Raw genomic sequence first — 23,506 nt, forward strand, 5'->3', positions numbered from 1 at the left:
CTACTGAGTAGTGTTTCTACTTTGAACAACAGGGACAGACTCAGTGGGCTACAGCGTTAACATTTCTGTTGATGTTGATACGCAAACGTTCCTAAGATGTTGAAACCAAATATAATTATTCACAATGCTTAAGGTATTAACATAGTTTATTTATCAGCAGTTAAATTAGGGAAGATAATGTTAAAGTGTATATCTAATTTACAGTTAGAATTCCAATTGTCTTAAAGGTTTTGGGTTGCGTCACTTGAAGTAAACCAACAGAAACAGGTAAGGGACAAAGAGAACTTATTGTGCTTGTGATTGGAAGCATTTTCCCATATTTCTGTTTTGGGTAGATAGCTTGGCATGTTCAGATTAATATCAGATTAGGTATACAGTAAACAGAAGACTGACAGGTAAACCAGAAAGACAATGAATAAAAATATTATTATGGTCCCTCTACAGAGTACAATGGAATATTATAATTCTCAACGGTAACTACAAATACAGTACTGTAAATTGCATCCAATTCATTATAATCTTAGCATACATGATTCATATAGTGTCCGTGTCAAGCAGTTGAATAGAAAGCGACCTATGAAGGAAGTCCAGTGAGACCCTTTAACGTACATAAGCATCCTGCAAAACAGTGAATGAACTACACAGTTTTAAAAAGTCAACAATTCATATGAAAAGTGATTCCATAATACAGGCATTTTGAATATGAACATGAATTTTATTCAGTGATTACATTAATTTTTCACTATTTGCTGCAGTTGTGGAAAAGTAAAATGTATTAAACACAAATTAAATGCATATCTTTTATTAAAGTCAATTAATCACTCAGAGTCAGTGCTGAGGCAAGTGATCTGTCAAAGTTACATAACACAGTGAAAAAGATTTTAAAAGTTCATTATTTAAAGTTTCCTCCAGCATAGGATTTCAAGTACACTATAAAAAAATGTCCACAAACTATGTTGCATCATAACTCTGTAAAACAGCTGGTTTTATTAAGGTCACATCACTTCCTGGCCACGTGACTGCTATGCAGAACATAGTCTATTGTGCAAATGCAATCATTTCTTTGTTCCAATCACTGGCGAAAAATACTGCTGGAAGTGAAGTGAGTTTTGAATTGCTTGACAGTTGGCTCAAATAAATCAGACCAATAAATATTTATTTTCCATTTTTAAAAAAGACATAGGAAAATCTCCAAACTATAATCTATTTTTATTTGTACAGATGATGCATAGGATGCATAGGCACATCCTGGTATGTATCTCAGTATCCTAGAATTGACTCAACTAGAATAATGCATATGTTCAAATATTTAGTTTTCTGAGAAGTATTCACTGAGCAATGGAGGATTGCGTGGCCCCCACAACAAAGGGTCAAAGTACTCTCTTCTATTAAAGAAGTTTTCGGGATGGGGTTCAGACTTTTTTTTTGTAGTCTTTGTTTCCCTGAACATCTGTCTCTTCAGCAACTTCTGCAGTTCCTGTATTATTACCCTCATGTTTAAGGGATTCTGAGATGCCTTCAGAGTCACTTCATTAAATGGGAATGTCAAGATGAAGTCACCTATACGAGTTATGGGCTTCTTGTCATAATCTGAAATGCTGTACTGTGGGAAAGATGACAAATCATACTTCAACGTAAGGGTAGGGAGCCGTGGACTCATTTTAGGAAAATTCTGCTCAGTCAGTGCATTATGTGCTTCCAGCAGCCTTGTCCTGTCAATAGTATTTTGTGTACAAAGTGGGAAATTCAAACTTTTATTCAAATTTTCTCTCAACTGTGAGGTCAAGGTCTTCTTTGGCAGTTGTCTGGTGAACTTTCTGCTTTCCCTGGTTTCTGAACAATGGACAGATCCTCCACCCCTGGGACCATGCACCTTTTTGATGCATTCTTCAGAAGAGCGGTGCAGTTTGCTGCTCCGGGGGGATTTGTTTTCCACTTCTGGTTTTGTAGAGTCCATTAATGGGTCTTCACTGGCAGAACTTTCGTTGCACACAACAGACTGGCTACAACTTTTGCAGCAGAGTAGCAGTGAATGGTTGTGCATGCTGGAAGACCAAGTTTCTTTCAAAGGCCCTTTTCTTCTTTCAGACATGCTGGAATGAAGATTTCTGTGAGAGTTAATTATGCAAAAGGAAGGATAGCTACGAGACAAGGTATTATATTGCCATGATCTTGGGTAACCTCTCTGGCGCAATGTGTCTATCTCTTTGTAGTTCAGCAAATCAATGAGGTCGTATAATAGTTCCTTCTTCACTACCACATCAGCATTGCACTCTATCATTAGTGCTGGGCTATAATTTACTTCTAAAAGCCATGGCTTTATGTTATCGTCTATCAGGATATCAAAACCAAACAGTTCAAGACAGTTAGGAGGGGATGGAATCGAAGGACTAATTGTAAGCAATGTCATTGTTACAATATTGCTTATCCTCTGCCACATTAGTGGTTCATTTATATTCAGACTGTGTAAAAAAGCACGGAATTGGCTCATTGTCCATTTACAACCTGAACCAACACGTTCTTTATCCATTGTATAAGAGGGTCCAAATCTATTGATGCTAGTATTTGTTAAATGAGCATATATGTTGTCAAGCGATGAGAGATTATATTTTTCTGTCCCAAACCTCACCAAACCTTCTTGGTAAATATAAACTGTCAATGGCGAGAAACTGGTGACACAAACATAGATTCGCAAATCAAATTTATAACCAGAGATGAGAAGGGGATTCGTGATGTATTTCTGCACTATAACAGAACCACTGTATGTCAGGTCTTTGATATCTTGAAATATAAATATTCCTCTGCCACGCGAGAGATCCACAGGCTTGCAGATCCAGTATCCTGGCTTTCCTCCATTAGCCTTTTTGTCTTTTGTATATTCAGCAACAAATTTGGTGTAGTTATTGGGAAGGATGAAAGCTACAGGGCTGAAGTTATATATATTAGGTCCATAAATCCCTAACATACGCTTCAAATTACGAGCAAGGTTGTCCTTTCGAGTAATGCCCATGCTGTTAGGGTAGTGGACCAGTCTTTGCCAAGGCATGATGTTCTCATATTCGGCATTGGAAAAACCAGATCGCCAATATAGATTCCAGTCATCTTTATCTTGTACTTTTTCATCGAATTCCACCCAACCACGCTCAAGGAGGACATCCCGGATGATTTCAGGAGTGCCTTCATGCAGACGAAAAACTAATGACTTACTTAGATCTTCAGGTTCAGACCAATTTGCCATGGTTTCACAAAATCTTTGTCACACCTTAAGGAAGAGAGAAGAGTCAGAGCCAGACAGTATCAAAACAAGCAACCTACACCTTGAGGTTAACAGTTCTATCTTTCAGAGATAATCCACTGAGATTAAGTACATTTATATATAAGTAAATGTAAGGATTTTAGTCTTGCAATAAATAAATGACGTGATATGATAAGAATTCACCTAGCAATTTGAGAAAGAGATGCTAAAGTCAGATGTATCAGTACTACAATGGAATAAAGGGAATTACAGAGGCATGAGAGAGGAGCTGGCTAAAATTGATTAGAAAGGGACACTAGCAAGGATGATGGTAGAACAGCAATGGCTAGAACTTCTGAGAGCAATTCGGAAGGTGCAGGATAGATACATCCCAAAGAAGAAGTATTCTAAAGGCAGGATGATGCAACCATGGCTGATAAGAGAAATGATAACCAACATAAAAGCTAAGAAGAGGGCATATAATAGAGCAAAATTTAGTGGGAAGTTGGAGGATTGAGAAGCTTTTAACAACCAACAGAGGGCAACTAAGAAGTCATGAAGAAGCAAAAGATGGAATACGAAGGTAAGCTAGCCAATAATATTAAAGAGGATACCAAAAGTTTCTTCAGATATATAAAGTGTAAAAGAGAAGCAGGAGTAGATTTCGGACCAATGGAAATGGATGCTGGAGAGGTAGTAATGCGAGACAAGGAAATGGTGGACAAACTAAGTACAGGTTTCCTCCGCCATCCGAAGGTAGAGCGTTCCTATGAAACGGTTCGTAAGCCGAAATGTCGTAAAGCAAAGAAGCAATTACCATTTATTTATATGGGAAAATTTTGTGAGCGTTCGCAGACCCAAAAATAACCTACCAAATTATGCCAAATAACACATAAAACCTAAAATAACAGCAACACATAGTAAAAACAGGAATGATATGATAAATACACAGCATATATAAAGTAGAAATACTTTTCCACAATCATTACTGCACTGCTGTCCGTAGCGAAAATCTCACGCAAGTGCTGTTGGCAAAAACACGGCGCAAGCGCTCTCCAGTATCCTTTAAGCTATGAAGCTGCCAAATCATACCAAATAACACGTAAAAATACACAGCCGATATAAAGTAGAAATAATGTATGTACAGTGTAGTATCACTTACTGGAATTGGGAAGACAGCACCGAACACACGGATGATGGTGTGTTAGACTGAGTCGTCGCAGGTTGGGTGGTGCAATGACCCCCACCCTCCAGGCCGCTGAGCGATACATTGCCGCGAGGCATGCAGGGGTCCAGCGGTAGCCGGGAGGCATAGCACATCTTTAAGAAAAAAGCCGAAATAAACATGCTAATTAATTAGGTGCCGCCCGACACGTAATTGTCGGCCCAGATCAGTGCTGATTGCCGATTGCATCGCTTCTGATCTGGGCCAACATTTACGTGTGGGGTGGCACCTAATTAGTTAGCATGTTTATTTCAGCTTTTTTCTTAAAGATGTGCAGTGTGCCTCCTGGCTACTGCTGCATTCTCTGCGAATCGGTACAGTATCTGTCCGCGGCCTGGGTGTTGGGGTAGTGGGACACTGGGGTGTCATCTCATCGTCTGTTTCCATTACAGCAGGCAGCTCATCTTCTCCTATGACTGCCTGCCTCAATGACGAAGGTTGAGGTTCGTCACCTGCTATGGCTGATGTGGAAGGCTTGCTTGATTCCTGAGCCTCGTGCATTTTTCTATCATACAGTTCTTTGTAAGCACTCAAATCATCTTGCAAATATCCCCTAAACCTACGTACCCTTTCAAAATTAAAGTCATACTTTATCATTGCAGTGAAAATCTCACGTAGTTGCTTCACTTCCGCTACCGCATTCGGTTTCGATTGTTATCTTTTCCTCTTCCAATTGCATCAGCTCTTCATCTATCAGTTCTTGGTCATGGGATGCCAAAACCTCTTCAACATCATGTTCGTCAGCTTCCACAAGCCAAACTCACTTTGTCCTTGCTTCGTTCACCATGATCGAAACGCTTAATTATGTCTAGTTTTACGCTAAGTGTAACACCCTTACAAGCTTTTTCAGGCTTTTCCAATACCTTAGAACTCATCTTGCAAACAGCTGCTCACAGACATGTGTTTAAGCAATGCCGGCGAGAATGCAGTTCCGGATCCAGGGGAGAGCAGCTGCTTGGGGCGCGCGCTGAATTTTTTATTGTGCGTTGCTTTTTTTCATAATAGTGAAAACACCTTCTGAAAGCGAAAACAGGGTACTAATGTAGGTCTTTCATAACAGTGAGGTTTTGTAAAGCGAACATTCGAAAAGCGGGGGACACCTGTATTTTGCATCAATCTTTACTGTGGAAGACACTAGCAATTTGGTGGAAGTTCCAGGAGTCGGGGTCATAAGGTGTGTGAAGATACAGTACACTTACTAGAGAGAAAATTCTTGTAAACTGAAAGGTCTTTAGATAGATAAGTCACCTGATCAGAAGGTATAGATGCCGGGGTTCTGAAAGAGGTGGCTGAAGAGATTGTGGAGGCATCAGTAATGATCTTTCAATAATCACTAGATTCTGGAATGGTTCCAGAAGACTAGAAAATTGCAAATGTCACTCCACTCTTCAAGAAGGGAGAGAAAGTAAACTATAGGTTAACTAGTCTGGTCTCAGTGTTGATATTGGAGTTGATTGTTAAGGATGTGTATTTGGGGTACTTGGAGGCACATGATAAAATAGGCCATAGTTAGCAAGGTTTCCTAAAGTGAAAATCTTATCTCACAAATCTGTTGGAATTCTTTGAAGAAATAACACTCAGGATAGACAAAGGAGAATCAGTGGATGTTGTGTCCTTGCATTTTTAAAAGGTCATTGACGAGCTGCCACACAAGTTAAGAGCACATGGTATTACAGGAATGATACTGGCATGGATAGAGCTCTGGCTGATTAGCAGGTGGCAAAGAGTGGGAATAAAGGGAGCTTTTTCTCGTTGGTTGCCAATGACTAATGATGTTCCACAAGGGTCTGTGTTGGGACTGCTTCTCAATGATTTGGATAATGGAATTGATGGCTTTGTGGCCAATAGTAAAATAAGTGGAGGGCCAGATAGTGTTGAGGAAGCAGAGAGGCTACAGAAGGACTTAGACAAATTAGGAGAATGGGCAAAGTAGCAGATGGAATACACTGTGGGAAGTGTATGATCATGCACTTTGGTAGAAGAAATAAAAGTGTAGACTATTTTCTAAATGGAGAGAAAACTAAAACATCTTAGGTGGAAAGGGACTTGGGAGTCCTAAAGGTTAATTTGTAAGTTGAGTCAGTGGTGAGGAAGGCAAATGCAATGTTAGCATTCATTTCAAGGGGACTAGAATATCAGAATCAGAATCAGGTTTATTATCACCAGCATCTGACGTGAAATTTGTGATGTGAATATAAAAGCAAGGATGTAATGTTGATGCTTTATAAGGCACTGATGAAGCTTCACTTGGAGGTTTGTGAGTAGTTTTGGGACCCTTATCAAAGAAAGCATGTGCTGACATTTGAGAGGGTTCAAAGAAGGTTCATTAAAGTCTTATCATATGAGGTGCATTTGATGGCTCTGAGCCTGTATGCACTAGAAGTCAGGTTTCAATGAAGACACCCCTAATTCTTCTATCGAATTTTGAAAGGCCTCAATAGAGTGGATGTGGAGAGGATGTCTCCTATGGTGAGGGAGTCTAGGACCAGAGGACACAGCCACAGAGGGACATCCATTTAGAATGGAATAGAGGAGGAATTTCCTTAGCTGGAGAGTGGTGAATCTGTGGAATTTGTTGCCAAAGGTGGCTGTGGAGGCCAAGCCATTGGGTATATTTAAGGCAGAGGTTGATAGATTCTAGAGTAGTCAGGGCATGAAGGGATATGGGGACAATGGAGGAGATTGAGGCTGAGAGGCAAAGTGGATCAGCCATGATGAAATGGCAGAGCAGACTCAATGGGTGAAATGGCCTAATACCGTTCCTATACTTGATCATCTTAATGCTGATGCAACCAAAATAATTAATTTATCCAATAATCTAATCAATTCAGTTACACTGGAATGAGCTCTTAATTGTAATTGTTGAAATCCCATCTCAGAATCAGAACATGTAGGCATCAAACCCACTCCAGAATTTTCCATAGAACTGACTCCAAGCTCACCTCATAAGATCCTGGATATCTGCTGACTAGCTAACCTACCGGAATAGCACTGAATAGCCTAGAACAATTGTGTAGGCACACAAATTTGAATTTCACGTTGGCAGCTGGGGAATTAAACCAAAAAATTAATCTGTAATAATTAACAGTAATTAATGGACCAAGAAGTTACATGAAACTACTGGTGAAGGAATCTGTTCCCTATGTGATTCTAGACCCATCAAGATGGCTTACTAATTTTTTTCCCTTTTTCAGTAATCTAGGCATTGTCAGTGATGTCAACAGGATGTAAAATAATCTTTTAAGAATCATTACTGTCACAGTTGGTCAATCTTTCAATAAGCTGATGGAAAATTTCTCCTGCTACACACCATTCTCCAAGCACAGAAAATATGTAGTCTGAAAGGAAACCATATGGCCATTGTACTTTTAGAGTTACAAAAAAATGTCTCAGTTCTTTGAGTACATATCCAAGTCCTCTTTAAATGTTATGAGGGTTTCCATGTCTCCCATCAATTCAGACAGAGTCCCAGACCCATCTCTCTCTAGCATAAGAGTTTATCAAAACTCTTCCCCGTACATTTTGACCTCTCGCTCAACAGAAATGTAGTCTTCCTATTTACTCTGTCCAAGCCAATCATAACGCCTCAATTCAATTTTCCCTCAGACTTCATTGTTCTAAAGAAAATAATCCTACCTTACCCGCTCTTTCCTCACAGCTACAATTTTACTGTCCTGGTAAAATTGGTACCATCCTCTTTAATCACATCTGCACCCTCTCCAGTGTAATCACACCTTTCCATAATGTACAGACATCACATTAGCAAAGTGATAAGACCAAGCCTCAATGTCCAACCTTCATCTAATACTTTAATCTTACAACAGAAAAGAGACAGCCCTCTTGACATTGTGTTCTCTTCAATTTGAATTCTGTTCTAGCTGTGGAATAGTGCCACCACCAGATTAATAGGTGCAAACTCATTCAATCGTCATGGTTTCCCTATAAAGCAGTACATATCTGTAAATGTCCACGCCATTCATAGAGCACTAGATAGATAGACAGATATTTTATTGATCTCAAAGAAGTTAACAGTAGCAATACAAGTGCACAGATATACAAATACTAGAAGCAAAGTAGGATTTTTTTAAAAAAAAGTTACCTCAAACTGGCTAACAGGAGGGGGTCATCACTTCTCTGGCTATAGGTTGACTCATAACTGCCGAGGGTAAGAATGACTTCCTGTAGTGCTTTTTGGAGCAGCACTGTTGTCTTAGTCTACTATTAAAAGGGCTCCTCTGTTCAGCCAAGGTGGGATGCAGAAGGTGAGAAACATTGTCCAGAACAGCATAGAAGCAGGCCCTTTGGCCCATCTAGTCTGTGCCAAACTATTATTCTGCCTACACCCATTGATCTGCTCCTGGACCACACCCCTCCCATCCATGTACTTATCCAGGCTTCTCTTAAATGTTGAAATTGAAACGGCATCCACCACTTCGACTGGCAGTTCATGTTCTCTTTCCTTGCACATCCATTACAGGAACTGGGATCAAAGAGTAAGATGATCATGATATTGAGTGAAGAAAAGGGTGGGAGGAATAAGAGAGAAGATACTAGCTCCTCCTTACTGTTGGGCAGTACAGTGACCCAACAGTTTGTAGCTGCTGCTGCAGAACTCGCGTGAAGGGGTTCAATCTTGACCTTGAGTACATTTGCAATGAGCTTGTTTGTTCTCCGTGTGACCTCCCACATCCCAATGGCATGCTGATAAGTTAACTGGTCACAATTGCCCGGGGGTGGGGGGTGGGTAGATGTGTGCCCAGAGAGCTGGGAGTTGATCGATATGTTGAAAGGAATTGGTTACAGGGAAATGTGGGGGAAAGGGACTGATAGGACAGCTCTGAGAACCCATGTAGAAAGTTGTCTTTTTGCCCATCAAGACTATCTCCTAAGGAAATGAAAAGTTCAAGTATCATGGACTCTGGTTAACACAAACAACATGTTGGAGGAACTCAGCATCTATGGAAAAGAGTACTGTCGACATTTCAGGCTGAAACCCTTTGGCAAGACTGGAGAAAAACAGCAGAGAAGTAGGTTTAAAAGGTGGGGGAGGGGAGGGGATGGGAGAGAGAAACAAGGCGAGAGGTGAAACCTGAGGGGGGAGGGGTGAAGTAAAGAGCTGGGAAGTTGATAGGTGAAAGACACAGAAGACCATGGAAGAAAGAAAAGCGGAGAGCAGCACCAGAGGAAGTCGATGGGCAGGCAAGGAGATAGGCTGAGAGAGGGAAGAAGGGATGGGAAATGGTGAAGGCCAGGGGAGGTGGGGGGTCATTACCGGAAGCTCGAGAAATCAATGTTCATGCCATCAGGTTGGAGGTTACCAAAAAGGAATACAAGGTGTTGTTCCTCCAACCTAAGTGGCCTCATCATGACAGTGGAGACATATCAAAATGGGAATGGGAAGTGGAATTAAATTGGTTTGCCACTGGGAGATCCCACTTTTTCAGGCAGACAGAGCGTAGGTGAAGTAGTCTCCCATCTACGTTGGGTCTCCTCCACTGTCGTTATGAGGCTACACTTAGTTTGGAGGAACAACACCTTGTATTCCATTTGGGTAGCCTCCAACCTGATACATGAACATTGATTTCTCAAACCTCTGGTACTGCCTCCCCCCACCCCTGCTCCCTCTCCTTCACCATTTCCCTCTCTCAGCCTATCTCCTTGCCCACCTATTGCCTCCCTCTGGTACTCCTCCCTACTTTTCTTTCTTCCATGGTCTTCTGTCTTTTCACCAATCAACTTCCCAGCTCTTTACTTCACCCCTCCCCTTTCAGAGTTCACCTATCACCTGGTGTTTCTCTCTCCCCTACCCCCATCTTTTAAATCTACTCCTCAGTTTTTTTTATTCCTGTCTTGCTGAAGGATTTTGGCCCAAAATGTTGGTAATACTCTTTTCCATAGATGCTGCCTGATCTGCTGAGTTCCTCCAGCATTTTATGTGTGTTGCTTGAATTTTCAGCATCTGCAGACTTACTCCTGTTTGTGAATGGATTCTGGTTAACTGGGCCATCTGTTAATTGCGACAGCTGCTTATTTGGGATAACTCATAAAGAACAAAAAATGATTGAAAAAATTGCCAGATTCCATTTGTTTATTTGGGACACGTTGCCACTTAATTGGGACAGGAGTCTGTTGCCGAACAGTTTCTAACTAGTGTCAGTTGCGAGCAATTGTCTGGCCAATAGACACTACACCATGCTACAGTAAGCAGTAAGACAATTCAGAACTGTTTTGCTCACTGTAGTTTCAAGCATTCAGGCTTGGAGTTGCCAGAAATGGCCAGGAATGAAAATGCAACAATTACGCTACTTCAGCAAGTTATGAACAATGAAAATGAACATTTGGAGATGTAATTATCAAAAGGATTGTATAACGGCTGTTAATAATCTGCCGTAGGTGCTTGCATTGATTTTGTTCACTTGTAGTCAAAAGAACACGACAGTGTACACTGGATGAATTTCTCCATTAATGACTATTAAGAACTAATACACAGTTTTATGTACTGTAGTAATATTGGTAGTAATCTAATTTGTTCTGTATTTCATTTAAGTACATATTTTTTACTCCATTAAACAGTAGTTTATCTTTTTTAGACCTTTTTAACTATTTCTATGAAACTTCGGCTTATTGGGGCAGCTGCTTAATTGGGCCAAAATGTATTGGTCCCGATGTGTCCCAATTAACTAGAATCTGCTGTACTTGCTTTGCCGATCTAATCTTTAATGCATGCTCTGGAATAGAACCTATTGATGCATTCTCTGCTATCTGATACTATTTTGACGCCTTATGCTGCTTGTTGGTCCCTGTTCAGCCTTCTTTTCAGGTTTCCTTGCCATTATATAATCATCCCTGCTGACCTGGTTTTGAACATGTGCTCCCCTCAATGTTCTTGATTCAGTTACAGGTAGTTATGTTACGACGCTTGTTTCCATAACACAAATTGAATATAACACAACTGACGGATTAGGAAACATCATTTGTATTACATGGGCTGTATTGTTTATAGCACAATTGTGATCAGGTAAACCTGTTTAAATCTGAGCTTTAAAGGTAATTACAGCTTATTATTCTATAACAAGAAGTCCTATAATACGAGGTTTCTTAGGAACATACCATCACATTACCAGAACTTATCTGTACAGTAACATTCTGATATTCTGCTATTCAAATGCTTGGAATCCGAAATTTCCATCTTTGGTTTTGAATACATCCATCGGTTTGAATCGTCCTAAGATACTTACAGCCTCCCAGAAATCTGTTTTTACTATTATGGCCTCTTGAGCATCAACTGTCTACTGCTTCAATTCTGGATAATCCTCCCTAACATCTTCATAGCTCTCATTCTTCTTCTAAGATATTCTTTGAAACATATCTCCATATCCTGGCCTTTGGTCACTTGGCAACAGGTCTGACTGTGCTGCTGTGAAGAAGTATCCTAATAACATCAAAGTCCCACAGATGTAGTTACGTTTTTATTGTTGCAAGTTCTTTTTTATGGATTCTAAGGATACTTAATGCTAGGGAGGAGAACACATGGAACCCTTGTATATGACCCTGTCTCCTTGGTCTCACCATTGTGCTTCTTTCTATTTGACATTGAATTACATTGTATTCATAGTTAGGGATCATGCAAAAGGTTTCTGACCAAGTCACTTTCCCATCATATGCTTCAATTTCCTCTCAAAAAGTCTATCAATTACAATATTGAAGATATTCAGAGGTGGAGAATTCCAAAGATTCAGTCTTCTAAGTAGAGAAATTTCTTTTCCTAAATGGATGGACTTTACCTCTGTGATATTGCTCCCCGACTCTGTAAACTCCAGCCGAGGAAAGTGCCTCTCAGCATCTACTTTCTCAGAATTTAATGTGTTTCAGTGATATAAATCTTTTCTAATAGAAGAACCTCTGCATACCAAGAATAAGTCTAATGCTTTCTGGTTGCACCATTCCCAAGGTACATATATCCTTTATTAAAAGCAAAACTCTAATGGTATAATAAAAAAAAATGCTGGAAATACTAAGTAAGGCATGTGACATCTGACAAAAGGTTATTGATCAAAATGTTAACTCTGTTTCTGTCTACATAGATATCTCCTGACTTGCTGAGTATTCACAAAATTTCCCATATCCTTTCTTAGAGAAGAAACTAAAACTGTATATAATCTGTAAACACGAGGAATTCTGCAGATGCTGGAAATTCAAGCAACACTGTATATAGTCCCCCCAGTGTGGTTTCAAAAAAACTCGCACAGCTGCACTTCGTAATTCCTGCTTTGTACTCTACCCCTCTTGTAATAAAGGCATCATCTCATTTACCTGTTTAATTCCTTGCTGTATACAGCTATTTGTTTGCCATGAGCTAGAACACCATACCATGCATTTACTCTTTTCTGACCATCTACAAGATATTCACAATTCACCACACTCAAGATTTTCTATGGTTTCCCATGCCCTTGTCAGCCATTAATATAAGTAGCCAAGAACATAGTCAAGAATACAGTCACATCTACCAGTAACAACTCCAACTCTATTTATTATCTACTGAGATCAATTCCTATATATTATATAAACATATATAGTTATTTATATTTACTACAATATTTTGTGTTTCTCACACTCAATACCTGTTGTTTATTATGACTTTCACATTGACGGCACACAAATTAATTGCTAACATTTCTGCTGGTTTCTCATTCCCCACTATAATCCATTGTCTCTGCCTCAAAGGGGTATACATTGTCTTTTTTTTATCTTCCTTTTACATTCTTTTGCAGGATATTTCTTTTGTTTTTTCCTGGTTTACTCTCACCTGCTACTACCTGCATGCTCATCACTGATCATCCATTCCAACTTTAAACTTCAACTAAATTAATCCTCAGTCTTCATCCTCTTCTTAGCAACATGCAAATTCTTTCAGTATCATATACTATGTTTACCTCTTGAGTTAGACACTTTTCCAAGTTTTTCTACTAATGCTGCTAATAAATTAATTAATTTTAACCTTAGTGTAGGCATATCAGCTGGTTTCACATATCAATATCCCATAGATGACAATCATCTCATAACCCTACATTTAATGATTAAACATTGTAAAGATTAAAAGAAAAGCCACAGAAATTGATAAAGGATTTAAGCTTTTGGTGCAGTATTAAAGGCCCATGCCCAACAACAGACTCCTCAAACATTCTACTTCTAGCCATTGCAGGAAGAGATGACAGGTCGACAGAGGGAAACAGTCAAAGTTGTTTTAAAACTCCCTGAAAATATGCAGTATCTACCTGTCCCATGATCAATCAAAAATGGAGGGTAAAGAATGATGCCGAGGACTTTGAATCCATACAGAAGCCCTGTGTGTATGAAAGGAGCACACCAGCTCTCAAACAATCCATCCTGACAAGTACCTACTGCCCATCTGTGGATGAGTATCCAGTTACCACATTGGCCTTAGTCACTTTTGAACCCACAAAATCAGAGAGGCAGCATATTAGCCTAAATTTCAAGGATTTCTCAGGATGCTATCAAATGTATTCACATTTAAGCCTGAGCAAATGTTAGGAAAGTGTTTTAAGATGGAATGTACTACGCCTAATGCATTTCCATTTTCATCAGGTCCTTTTAGGCTTTCCACTGAAGTTTCTGTAATAATCAGGATCAGGCATGGATCCCAGAGGTGAACTAGCTAAGATCAATTAACCTTTGCAGTCTCAGGACTCAGTCAGAACCTGACGGCATTCAACCTGATGGCATGAACATCAAATTCTCTAACTTTCGGTTATTTCTCCCCCATCCCCCTCCTCTCTTACTCCATTTCCCATTCAGGCCCCCTTATCCTTTCTCAGAACTAGATTCAAGTTTAATATCACTGTCAAATATTGTGAAATTTGTTATTTTGCAGCAGTAGTACATTGCATTACATAGTAATAAAGAAAAACAAATTACAATAAGAAATGTATAACAAATTAATTAAATCAGTGCAAAAAGGAAGCAAAAAAAGAAGGAAAAAAGGTGAGGTAGTGTACATGGGTTCATTGTCCATTCTGAAATCTGATGGAGGAGACTATAGTCAGTGTGGATTGGAAATAACACCTTCTTCTTCTTCTTCGTCTTGTTTTATGGCAGTTGGCACCCAGTTTAATGGTGCATTACCGCCACCTTCTGCTCCGGAGTGTTCAATAGACTTACGTTCTAAATCCCTTCACACAATCCCACACACACACACACACCCTAACCTACACTTTATCCTCCCATCTTTGGCCATCCTAATACCCTATTCCTGCTTATCCATCATATCCTATAAAAAACCCCTGTACCCCTTAAGAAAGCTAAAAATACCCGGACTTGTGCTCTCTCACCCATGCCCAGCAACCCTTTTAATGTGAATTCTTGCACCCCCAGTTCCCTTAGATTAATTCTCACCATCTCTCTCTGTATCCCATACTTCCTGCAACACAAAACTACATGTTCTACTGACTCCTCTTCCTGACATTCCTCACACAATCCTGTCTGGTGTTTCCCTATTATTTTCAATGTTTTGTTTAATGCACAATGCCCCAGCCTTAACCTAGTCCACACAATTTCCTCTCTTCTGTATCCACTACCTACCCTAGTACCTGCAACACTTTTTTGTACTTGATATAAATGCCTCCCTTTCCCCTCCCTGTCCCATCTTTCTTGCCACATTTGGTTGATTTTTTTCCCAGATTACACACTTAACCTCTGCTTTATTGATACTAATGTGCATTTCTATATTTTCTTTCTTTAACATCCTCTTTGCCAACTCATCCACCCTCTCATTCCCCTTCACCCCTACATGTGCTGGAACCCATAGAAATTTTACTTGACCTCCCTGATTTGCAATTCTTGTGACTGACTGAAGGACTTCATAAAGTACATCTTGCCGACTGTTTGAGTGAAAAGACCTTAAACTTGCTAGAACTGAGGATGAATATCAACACTTTGACTTGTCTAGCTTTCTCCACCCATCGCAACGCAACCAACACTGCCAGCATCTCCACTGTATACACCCCGAACTTATTAGATGTTTTTCTGCTGATTCCAATGTCTTTTGCTGGTATAGCCACCCCAACCAAATAACACCTTCTTGCTGACAATTAACACTTCTCCTTACCTGCCTGTCACCTTCTTCTGATGCCTCTCCACCTTCCCTTTCTCCTACAGTCCTCCCTCGTCTCCTATCAGATTCCTTATTATTCTTTTGCCCTTTACCTTTTCCATCTGTCACCTCCCTCACCTGGTTTCACATACCATCTTCTAACCTGTACGCCTTCCCTTTCCCCCACCTTCTTATTCTGACCTCTTCCCCCTTCCTTTCCAGATCCAATGAAGGCGCTCGGCCCAAAACACTGGCAATTTATTCCTTTCTGTATATGCTGCCTGCTCCACTGAGTTCCTCTAGCATTTTGTATGTGTTACTCTAAATCAGAACCTTCCAGTCTGCTCACCCTTTTAATGGGAATTCCTGCACCCCCAGTTCCCTTAGGTTAATTCTCACCATCTTTGTCTGTATCCCATACTTCCTGCAACTCAGAACTACATGTTCTACTGACTCCTCTTCTGTTGAGTTATCATTGGTACAGGAGAGACAAACAGAAACAGAAGGCAAAATAGGGATTTATTTTTAAGCCAGAGTTTTGTTCTGCAATTAAAATCAATTAACCCATTTGAAGCTTCAACTGAAACAAAATGTGGCCGTTTTGCGTTGTGGTCCCAAATTGCGGTCATCTTACACCTCTTAACATTGAACAACCCAAAATGAACTTTGCTGTTTGCATTTGGATGAAATCCGACTAAATCCAACTTGTTGTTTGTGATGTTTAAAATAGAATCGCGAAAGAGTAATCGGTAACAAAAAACAACTGTCAGTGGTTAGAGTCGGGTGCTGAGAATGTTTGTGATTGGTCAACCGTAAAAGTGTGTTCAATTTCCACAATAAAGTTCCTCTGACTTTGCGGCTCTAACAAAACGCCGAACTTCGGCGCAGGCAGCAGAGAGGCTGCGAAGTGTCTATGCCGCATTCTTTAGCGGCTTTTCCCGGTTCCTGCCCCCTTCCACAGTATAATGCCACAGACAGCTGGCAGCGGTCCGGAGGCGAACCCCGCCGGCCTCGGCATACCGGCCGGGGGACGGCGACACGGTGAGATAAAGCACTCACCCTCCAGAATGCCAGACCGTAGGACCGACTCGCTGTAACGACACGTTCAAACACAATTGATTCAACCGGTTAACCATGGCGGTCTCGGCAAGCACGACCGCACCACGTAGCCCGGCGAAGGCCCGCGGGACCCGACCAGAGGCCTCGTCCGGTGCCATGGCATCACTAGAGTACCATGGTAACGCGTGGATGTCATAACAAATGTCCGGTCCGGTCACTAGGCGACGAGGCCATGCCCAGTGACGCCATGCTGCAGCTTGCGGTCACCTCTTCCGGGCGGGCCGGTGTTCGGTTGGGGATGGGCGCTCGGCCCGTCGTTTGGGTTTTGGCCGACGGGCGGGTAAGGCGACCGGACGATGGTGGGACGCAGAGGGACAGGCCGTCTTTGAATGGCGGTGCAAATCCCAAAGACCGATTGACATCCCGCTAGTCCTAATTCAAATAAGTAAAACCAAAAGCTGCTGGAAACACTCAGTGGATCGGGCAACATCGGCGGAAGATGAAACAGTAAATTATTAAGGTTGGAAACCGTTCTTTTTTTGTTGCGGAACAGGGAAAGAAGGAAAGTAGTGCCATGGCAGCCAATGACCAAAGGTATTGAAGATGTCCTTAACACGGCATCTCCCACCACAAATGCTGCCTGACCTGCTAAGCCTTCCTAACTTGCAGGTTGATCAACGACTTGGCAAAGATCCTTGACAATAGAAGCCAAGCAGACTTGATCATACTCGACTTCAGTAAGGCATTTGACACGGTCCCCCATCAGTGATTGCTACGTAAGCTTGAACATGTGGGCATTAACAACAGCCTTCTACATTGGTTAAACGTGTTCCTTACTAACAGACAGCAACATGTGCTTCTTGAGGGGGCAGAGTCCCCTGAATCTTCGGTAACATCCGGAGTGCCCCAGGGGACCGTTTTGGGACCCTTACTTTTTCTCATTTACATCAACGACTTGCCAAATATAGTCAAGTCCAAAGTCAGACTTTTTGCAGATGACTGCATAATCTACCGTGAGATAAAAAATGACCAAGATGCTCAGCTGCTGCAAAATGATATTGATTTATTATGTCAATGGGAGTCTCAATGGCAAATGTCCTTCAACTCCTCCAAATGTTATGCTATGCATGGCAGTCACAAAGTTAAACCAATCAACACGACATATAACATGAATGGACAGATTCTTGAAACAGTCACCCACCACCCATATCTTGGTGTTGAAGTTAGCAAGGATCTTAACTGGGCATGCCACATCAATCAGATTACAGCCAAAGCAAATAAAACGCTGGGTATCCTGAGAAGAAACCTCCACTCGTAGTAAATCCATCAAGGACATGGCATACCAGACACTCGTCCGTCCAAAGCTTGAGTATTGCGAGGCCATATGAGATCCCCATCAAGCTAACAATAAGAAGTCCATTGAAAAAATCCAACGCCGTGCTGCTCGCTTTGTGTTAAACGATTACAGCTGGAAATCCAGTGTCACCAACATGCTCTCTAACCTTCAGTGGGAACCACTTGAAAACTGACGTATTAAACTACGGTTAATTTTCATTTTCAAAGAAGTTCACAACATCACTCCATCAAACATCCAAATTCGTCACATGGTCAGTTCAACTCGACAGCAAACTGGACCTCACATATTGGAAACTCATTCATTCAATAAGATTTGCTACCAGTACTCCCTTTACCCAAGATCAACAAGAGAGTGGAATCTTCTGCCGCCAGACCTGCGCTGTATTTCTGAAATTAATACTTTTAAAGATAGTCTCAATCAAATCGATTTAGGGGATCTAGTCAAAAAAGCTTACTTTACAATTGAACTCCCACGCCGTTCACACCGACTGCGCGTTCTAACAGCCGTCCGGCAGTGCTTGTGCAGTACCAAGCAGAAGCTGAAACACTGTCTGGTTTTGTGTCTAACTTTATAGCATCTTAGAATCAGAGTCAGGCTTATTATCACTGGCTGGCATGTGTCGTCAAATTTGTTAACTTAGCAGCAGTTCATTGCAATACATAATATAGAAGAAAAAACTAAATCATTTACAGTATACATATATTGAATACATTAAAAATCATGCAAAAAAACAGAAATAAAATATACTTAAAAAGTGAGGTAGTGTCCAAGGGTTCAACGTCCATTTAGGAATCAGATGGCAGAGGGGAAGAAGCTGTTCCTGAATCGCTGAGTGTGTGCCTTCAGGCTTCTGTATCTCCTACCTGATGGTAACACCTGTATAGTTTTTTTGTTGATGTACAATCAGTCACAATTTTATCTTCATCTCATCTGCTGACTATTTTCGCCAGGGTGAGGGTTAAAACTGAGTCTGTAGTTTCTATGTGGAAAACCAAGTCCAGGAAAATTAGCTGACATTTTTAGAAGGTGGTCTGCTGTGGAGCATTCATCACCAATAGGGTGTTATCAAATAGACCCAGTTGTGGCCATATGCTTAGTTTCAACTTGAGGAATATGAGTATGGTAGGTTATATTGGTCCCCCCCCCCCCCCGGCCTGCTTTGCCCTTCAATTTGATTGTGGCTGAACTTCTACCTCAACATTACTTTCCTGCCTAATCCCTCCATCAATTGATTCTTATTGACCTCTGTTTTAAATGGGATTAATGCCAGAGTCACCACAGACCTCCAGAAATAAGAATTTTAAAGATTCACCGCCCTTTGAGTGAAGGAAATTCTCCCCATTTCAGTCTTAACTAGCCTTGTATTGAATTAGAGCTGTGCTTATATTAGGACCTCTGCTTCTAGATGTCTCCGTGTACCATGGTGAACCTTTTAGAATTATTGTGTGAGGTCACCTCCATTCTCTGAAGAATCGAGTCTTTCTTGGTGCAAAAGATCTATCATCCTAGGAATTGTTGAATTCTCTTTAAAGGAAATATATCTGTGTAAGTAAAAGGTATATTGTTCACAATGGTTCAGATTACTCCGGGGTAATTTCACTGTATAATTGTAATAAGTCATATTTACTCATACCCTCTTGCCAACATATCACATACCTTCCAAAATGCCTGGGGTACTTGCATGTTAGTTTCTAGTGAGTTGTGAACATAAATAATTCTAAATATCTTGCCGTTTTAGAAAAGATACTTGCATTCAGCTTTTTCTCTGGTACAGTGACAATCCTCACATTTTTTCCACCTTGTACTCCACTGTGGAGGGCAGCACAGTTGTGGTGCAGCTGTCTCTCTGCTCTGTTCCACTCTACCCTTGAGGAGGGTCTATGTGCAGGTTGCACATTCTTCCTACAATTGCATGGATTTCTCCTGGGTGCTCCTGTTTCCTCCTACATCCCAAAGATGTGTAGCTTTTGTTGGGGTTGACTACTGTAAATTCGCCCCTAGGGTAGATGTTTGTTGAATCGGTGAGGTGTAATTGAGAGATTAGTAACAGAGTGATCACTTGAGTCGAGGATAATGTTCTCCTAAGGCTTTATTCCCTTAATGGAGAACACCTGTGTGTAACTTTGTTTGATGTGGGAAGGGTGATGCACGGGCAGCCATCTCATGGCCCTTGACCTATCGGGGTCAGGGTTCATTGGCATGGAGTGCAAGACGACTGAGGGCCCTTCACTGCGGCAGCCTTCCTCCGCCTTCACTGCCGTTGTGATGCGTCATCATCTTCCGCCAACTCCTACGTTGAGGTTTAGATTGGATGGCCCTTTGTCTTGAACCTCCCCCTTGACCTTACCACCACAGGTGACCTTACCAGGTGCTAAGCACCAGGTGGCATTGCTTTTGGGATCTCAGGAACTCACAAGCCTCTCCACCATGACAAGGTGACAATTGTCGGAGAAGACAGAGAGGGTAGCTTGGAGGAAAATAAGTGGCAGAATGCTATTGCTAAGAGAGCCAGTGTAGACTCAATCAGCTGACTGGCCTCCCATTTCATAACAAAATATGATATGAAATCTGTTGTTCCGAACTTCATCGAAACTCTTCAGAAAATCCAAATGCACTTTATACACTGGTTAAACTCTATAAGTTATATCCTTAATGTTGTTAGTGGGACAGACAAACGTCATAAATCCATGTTGACTCTGTGCCATAATTAAATTATGAGGACACGCAGTCCTCTTTTATTGTCATTTAATAATGCATGCATTAAGAAATGATACAATGTTTCTCCAGAATGATATCACTGAAACACATGACAAATCGACTGAAAAACTGACAAAAACCACATAATTATAACATATAGTTACAACAGTGCAAAGCAATACCGTAATTTGATAAAGAACAGATCATGGCATGGTAAAAAGTCTCAAAGTCTCTCGAAAGTCCCATCATCTCACGCAGACGGTGAACCTCCAGCGCCGCCAAACTTGCTGATGCAGTATCCTGGAAGCATCGTCCGAAAATTCCGAGCCTCCGACCAGCTCTCCAACACCGAGCACCGAGCACCATCTCTGCCAAGCGCTTCAACCCCAGCCCTGGCAACAGGCGATAGGCAAAGCTGAGGATCTGGGGCCTTCGCCTCCGGAGATTCTCGATCGCACAGTAGCAGCAGCAGCGAAGCGGGCATTTCAGAAGTTTCCCCAGATGTTCCTCAGTGCTTCTCACGGCTGTCTCCATCAAATCAGGATTGTGCACGACCCCTAGTTAACACATACAATATGATTTGGAACGGCCGAGTGCGCTGCGTCGCGCCGCCATCTCCTCCTCCCTCCACAGGAGAAATACTATTACTATGTATAGTACCACTATAGATTCCAAGCACTTTTCCTACTATCAATGTCAAGCTACCAGTTCTGTGGTTCCCTTGTTTTATGTCTTTCCGCTTTCTTGGGTAGTGGGACACCACTTGCCACCTTCCATTTTGCAAGAACCTATCCACAACCTGTAGAATTCTGAAAACTGATAACCTATATTTCGGTAGTTACCTCCTTCAAAACTCTGCTGTATGAATAATTTGATGTTGGAAGTTTAGAAGTTTTGTTTTCTAGTTATTTTTAAGAACTGCCTCATTTGCAATAGACTCTGATTCTTCGGTATTTTGGGGAGCTTTTTGTGCTACCTGCTGTGAAAACAGACAAGTATTTATTTAAATCTTCTACCATTTCCTTATTTCCTATTTTAAATTCTCCTGTCACATTTGCCTCTTATCCTTTTCACATTTCTATAAAAGCCCTTCCATTTTAAGAAAGGCAATTGGATAATTGGATTCTATAAAGGAAATTATAGGATGGTGAGTCTCATGTCAGTGGTAGGGAGGCTTTTGGTGAGGATTCTTTGGGGCAAAATTTCTGCACATTGTAGTAAGGCATTTGACATGGGTTTAGAGTGAAAGATGAAATGTTTAAGGGGAACATGAGGGGGAACTTCTTCACTCAGAGGGTGGTAAGAGTGTGGAACGAGCTGCCAGAGGAAGTGGTGGATGCAGGTTTTATTTCAACATCTAAGAGAAATTTGAGTAAGTCCAGGTCCAGGTTGATTGGACTTGGCAAAATAATAGTTCAGCACAGAGTAGAAGGGCCAAATGGCCTTTTCTGTGACGTAGTGCGCTATGACTCTATGATCCTACAGTTGGCTGATCTAGAAGATTAAGATACATGGCCTACATGGGATTGGATTCAAAATTGGTTTGAACATAGAGGGCAGAGAGTAGTGATTGGGGGGGTTGTGGGGTGAGTATTATTCTGACTGGAGGTCTCTGATGGAAGGCAGAGAGTAGTGATTTGGGGGGTGTTACGTACCTCCTAACTGGGTTGCCAAACCAGCAGAAATGGACCACTTAGTTGGAGTTTGGTTTAACAGAAACTAAGAAAGTTTTATTAAAGAAATAAGTAACACAGTACTCTAATCGTAGGGATATAAATGCAACAGGTTAGCAATAATAAAACACACATCTACACAGAACTAGGGTAATAGGAATCAACCAAGCTCTATCGCAGTCTAGGGGTAAAATGATCAGTCTCAAGTGACGCAGAGTTCAGTTCAGCTTAGTACAGTTCGCAGTAATCGCTGTTGTGCCCTTAGAGAGAGAGAGAGAGAGAGAGAGAGAGAGAGAGAGAATGCAAATTTTGATTCAAACAGACCTTTAGTGTTCTTGCAGTTAGCTTTCGGGCAGACCCTTTTTTATGTCTTCTGTGGTCACCGACTGTGACCCCTCCGTTCCGGATACAACCGTTCTTCCATGGTGAACCTGGCACCCAGGCAAGGGCAGACACACACACCAGGTTCCCACTGATCGTACCCTTTTCACCCTGTGCGTCTATGGTCGGTTCCCATGACCAGACTTCCAAACTTCCACCAACTTGTGGGGGCACACCGCTCTTCCAGGGTCTCGTTATCTCGTGGTCTCGTGGTGTGTCTGTCGTGCCTTAGCGAACCTGTTCTTTTTATCCCCCTGCTGGGGTATCGCCTGTCCATCAAACTTCAAACAGTTCAGGTTCAAAGCAATCGGTCTGTCAATATCTGAAATGTGTTTCTTTCTCGTTAATCTCTCTCTTCTCTCTTATTAGCTTTTTGAATGTTTCTCCATTGTCTCCCTTATCTCTCTCATCAGCATCAATCTTCTGATAATTTGGTTTGTCGTCACACCCCTATCCTTCAAAGGATTTTTACCAGGGTAAAAGTTATGAGCATGAATACATTATTAGATACAAACTAATATACATGGTCATCAGCTATTCGGCTAATACAGAGGACTTAAGTTGTCAACACCTTGACAGACAGTCAGCAATCACATTTTCCGTTCCTTTCATATGTGTTGTTTTAATATCCTCTAAGACCAGGCTCCAACTTAGCAACCTTTTGTTTTTATCCTTCATAGTGTCCAAAATCACTAATGAGTTGTGATCAGTGTAAATTCTCAGTGGTTTCCGTCCCGGACAAATATAACAAAGGTCGTCCCACACAAAC

General features: G+C 41.3%; 1 protein-coding gene across 1 annotated transcript; it reads right to left on the bottom strand.

The window, feature by feature from the left end:
* Nucleotides 1-1,309: 1,309 nt before the first annotated feature.
* On the bottom strand, nt 1,310-18,753 carry ttll2 (tubulin tyrosine ligase-like family, member 2). Its single transcript, XM_063055188.1, has 2 exons — nt 16,630-18,753; nt 1,310-3,262 (listed from the first exon to the last, which is right to left on the bottom strand). Exon 2 carries the CDS (start codon nt 3,236-3,238, stop codon nt 1,310-1,312), a length of 1,929 nt encoding a protein of 642 aa, XP_062911258.1. The 5' UTR covers nt 3,239-3,262; nt 16,630-18,753.
* Nucleotides 18,754-23,506: the final 4,753 nt, after the last annotated feature.

Source organism: Mobula hypostoma, chromosome 8 (assembly GCF_963921235.1).
Source record: "Mobula hypostoma chromosome 8, sMobHyp1.1, whole genome shotgun sequence".
NCBI lineage: Eukaryota > Metazoa > Chordata > Chondrichthyes > Myliobatiformes > Myliobatidae > Mobula > Mobula hypostoma.

Excerpts from the sequence above, each read along its gene's own strand:
- ttll2 (XM_063055188.1), bottom strand. The coding sequence starts at position 3,238 with ATGGCAAATTGGTCTGAACCTGAAGATCTAAGTAAGTCATTAGTTTTT.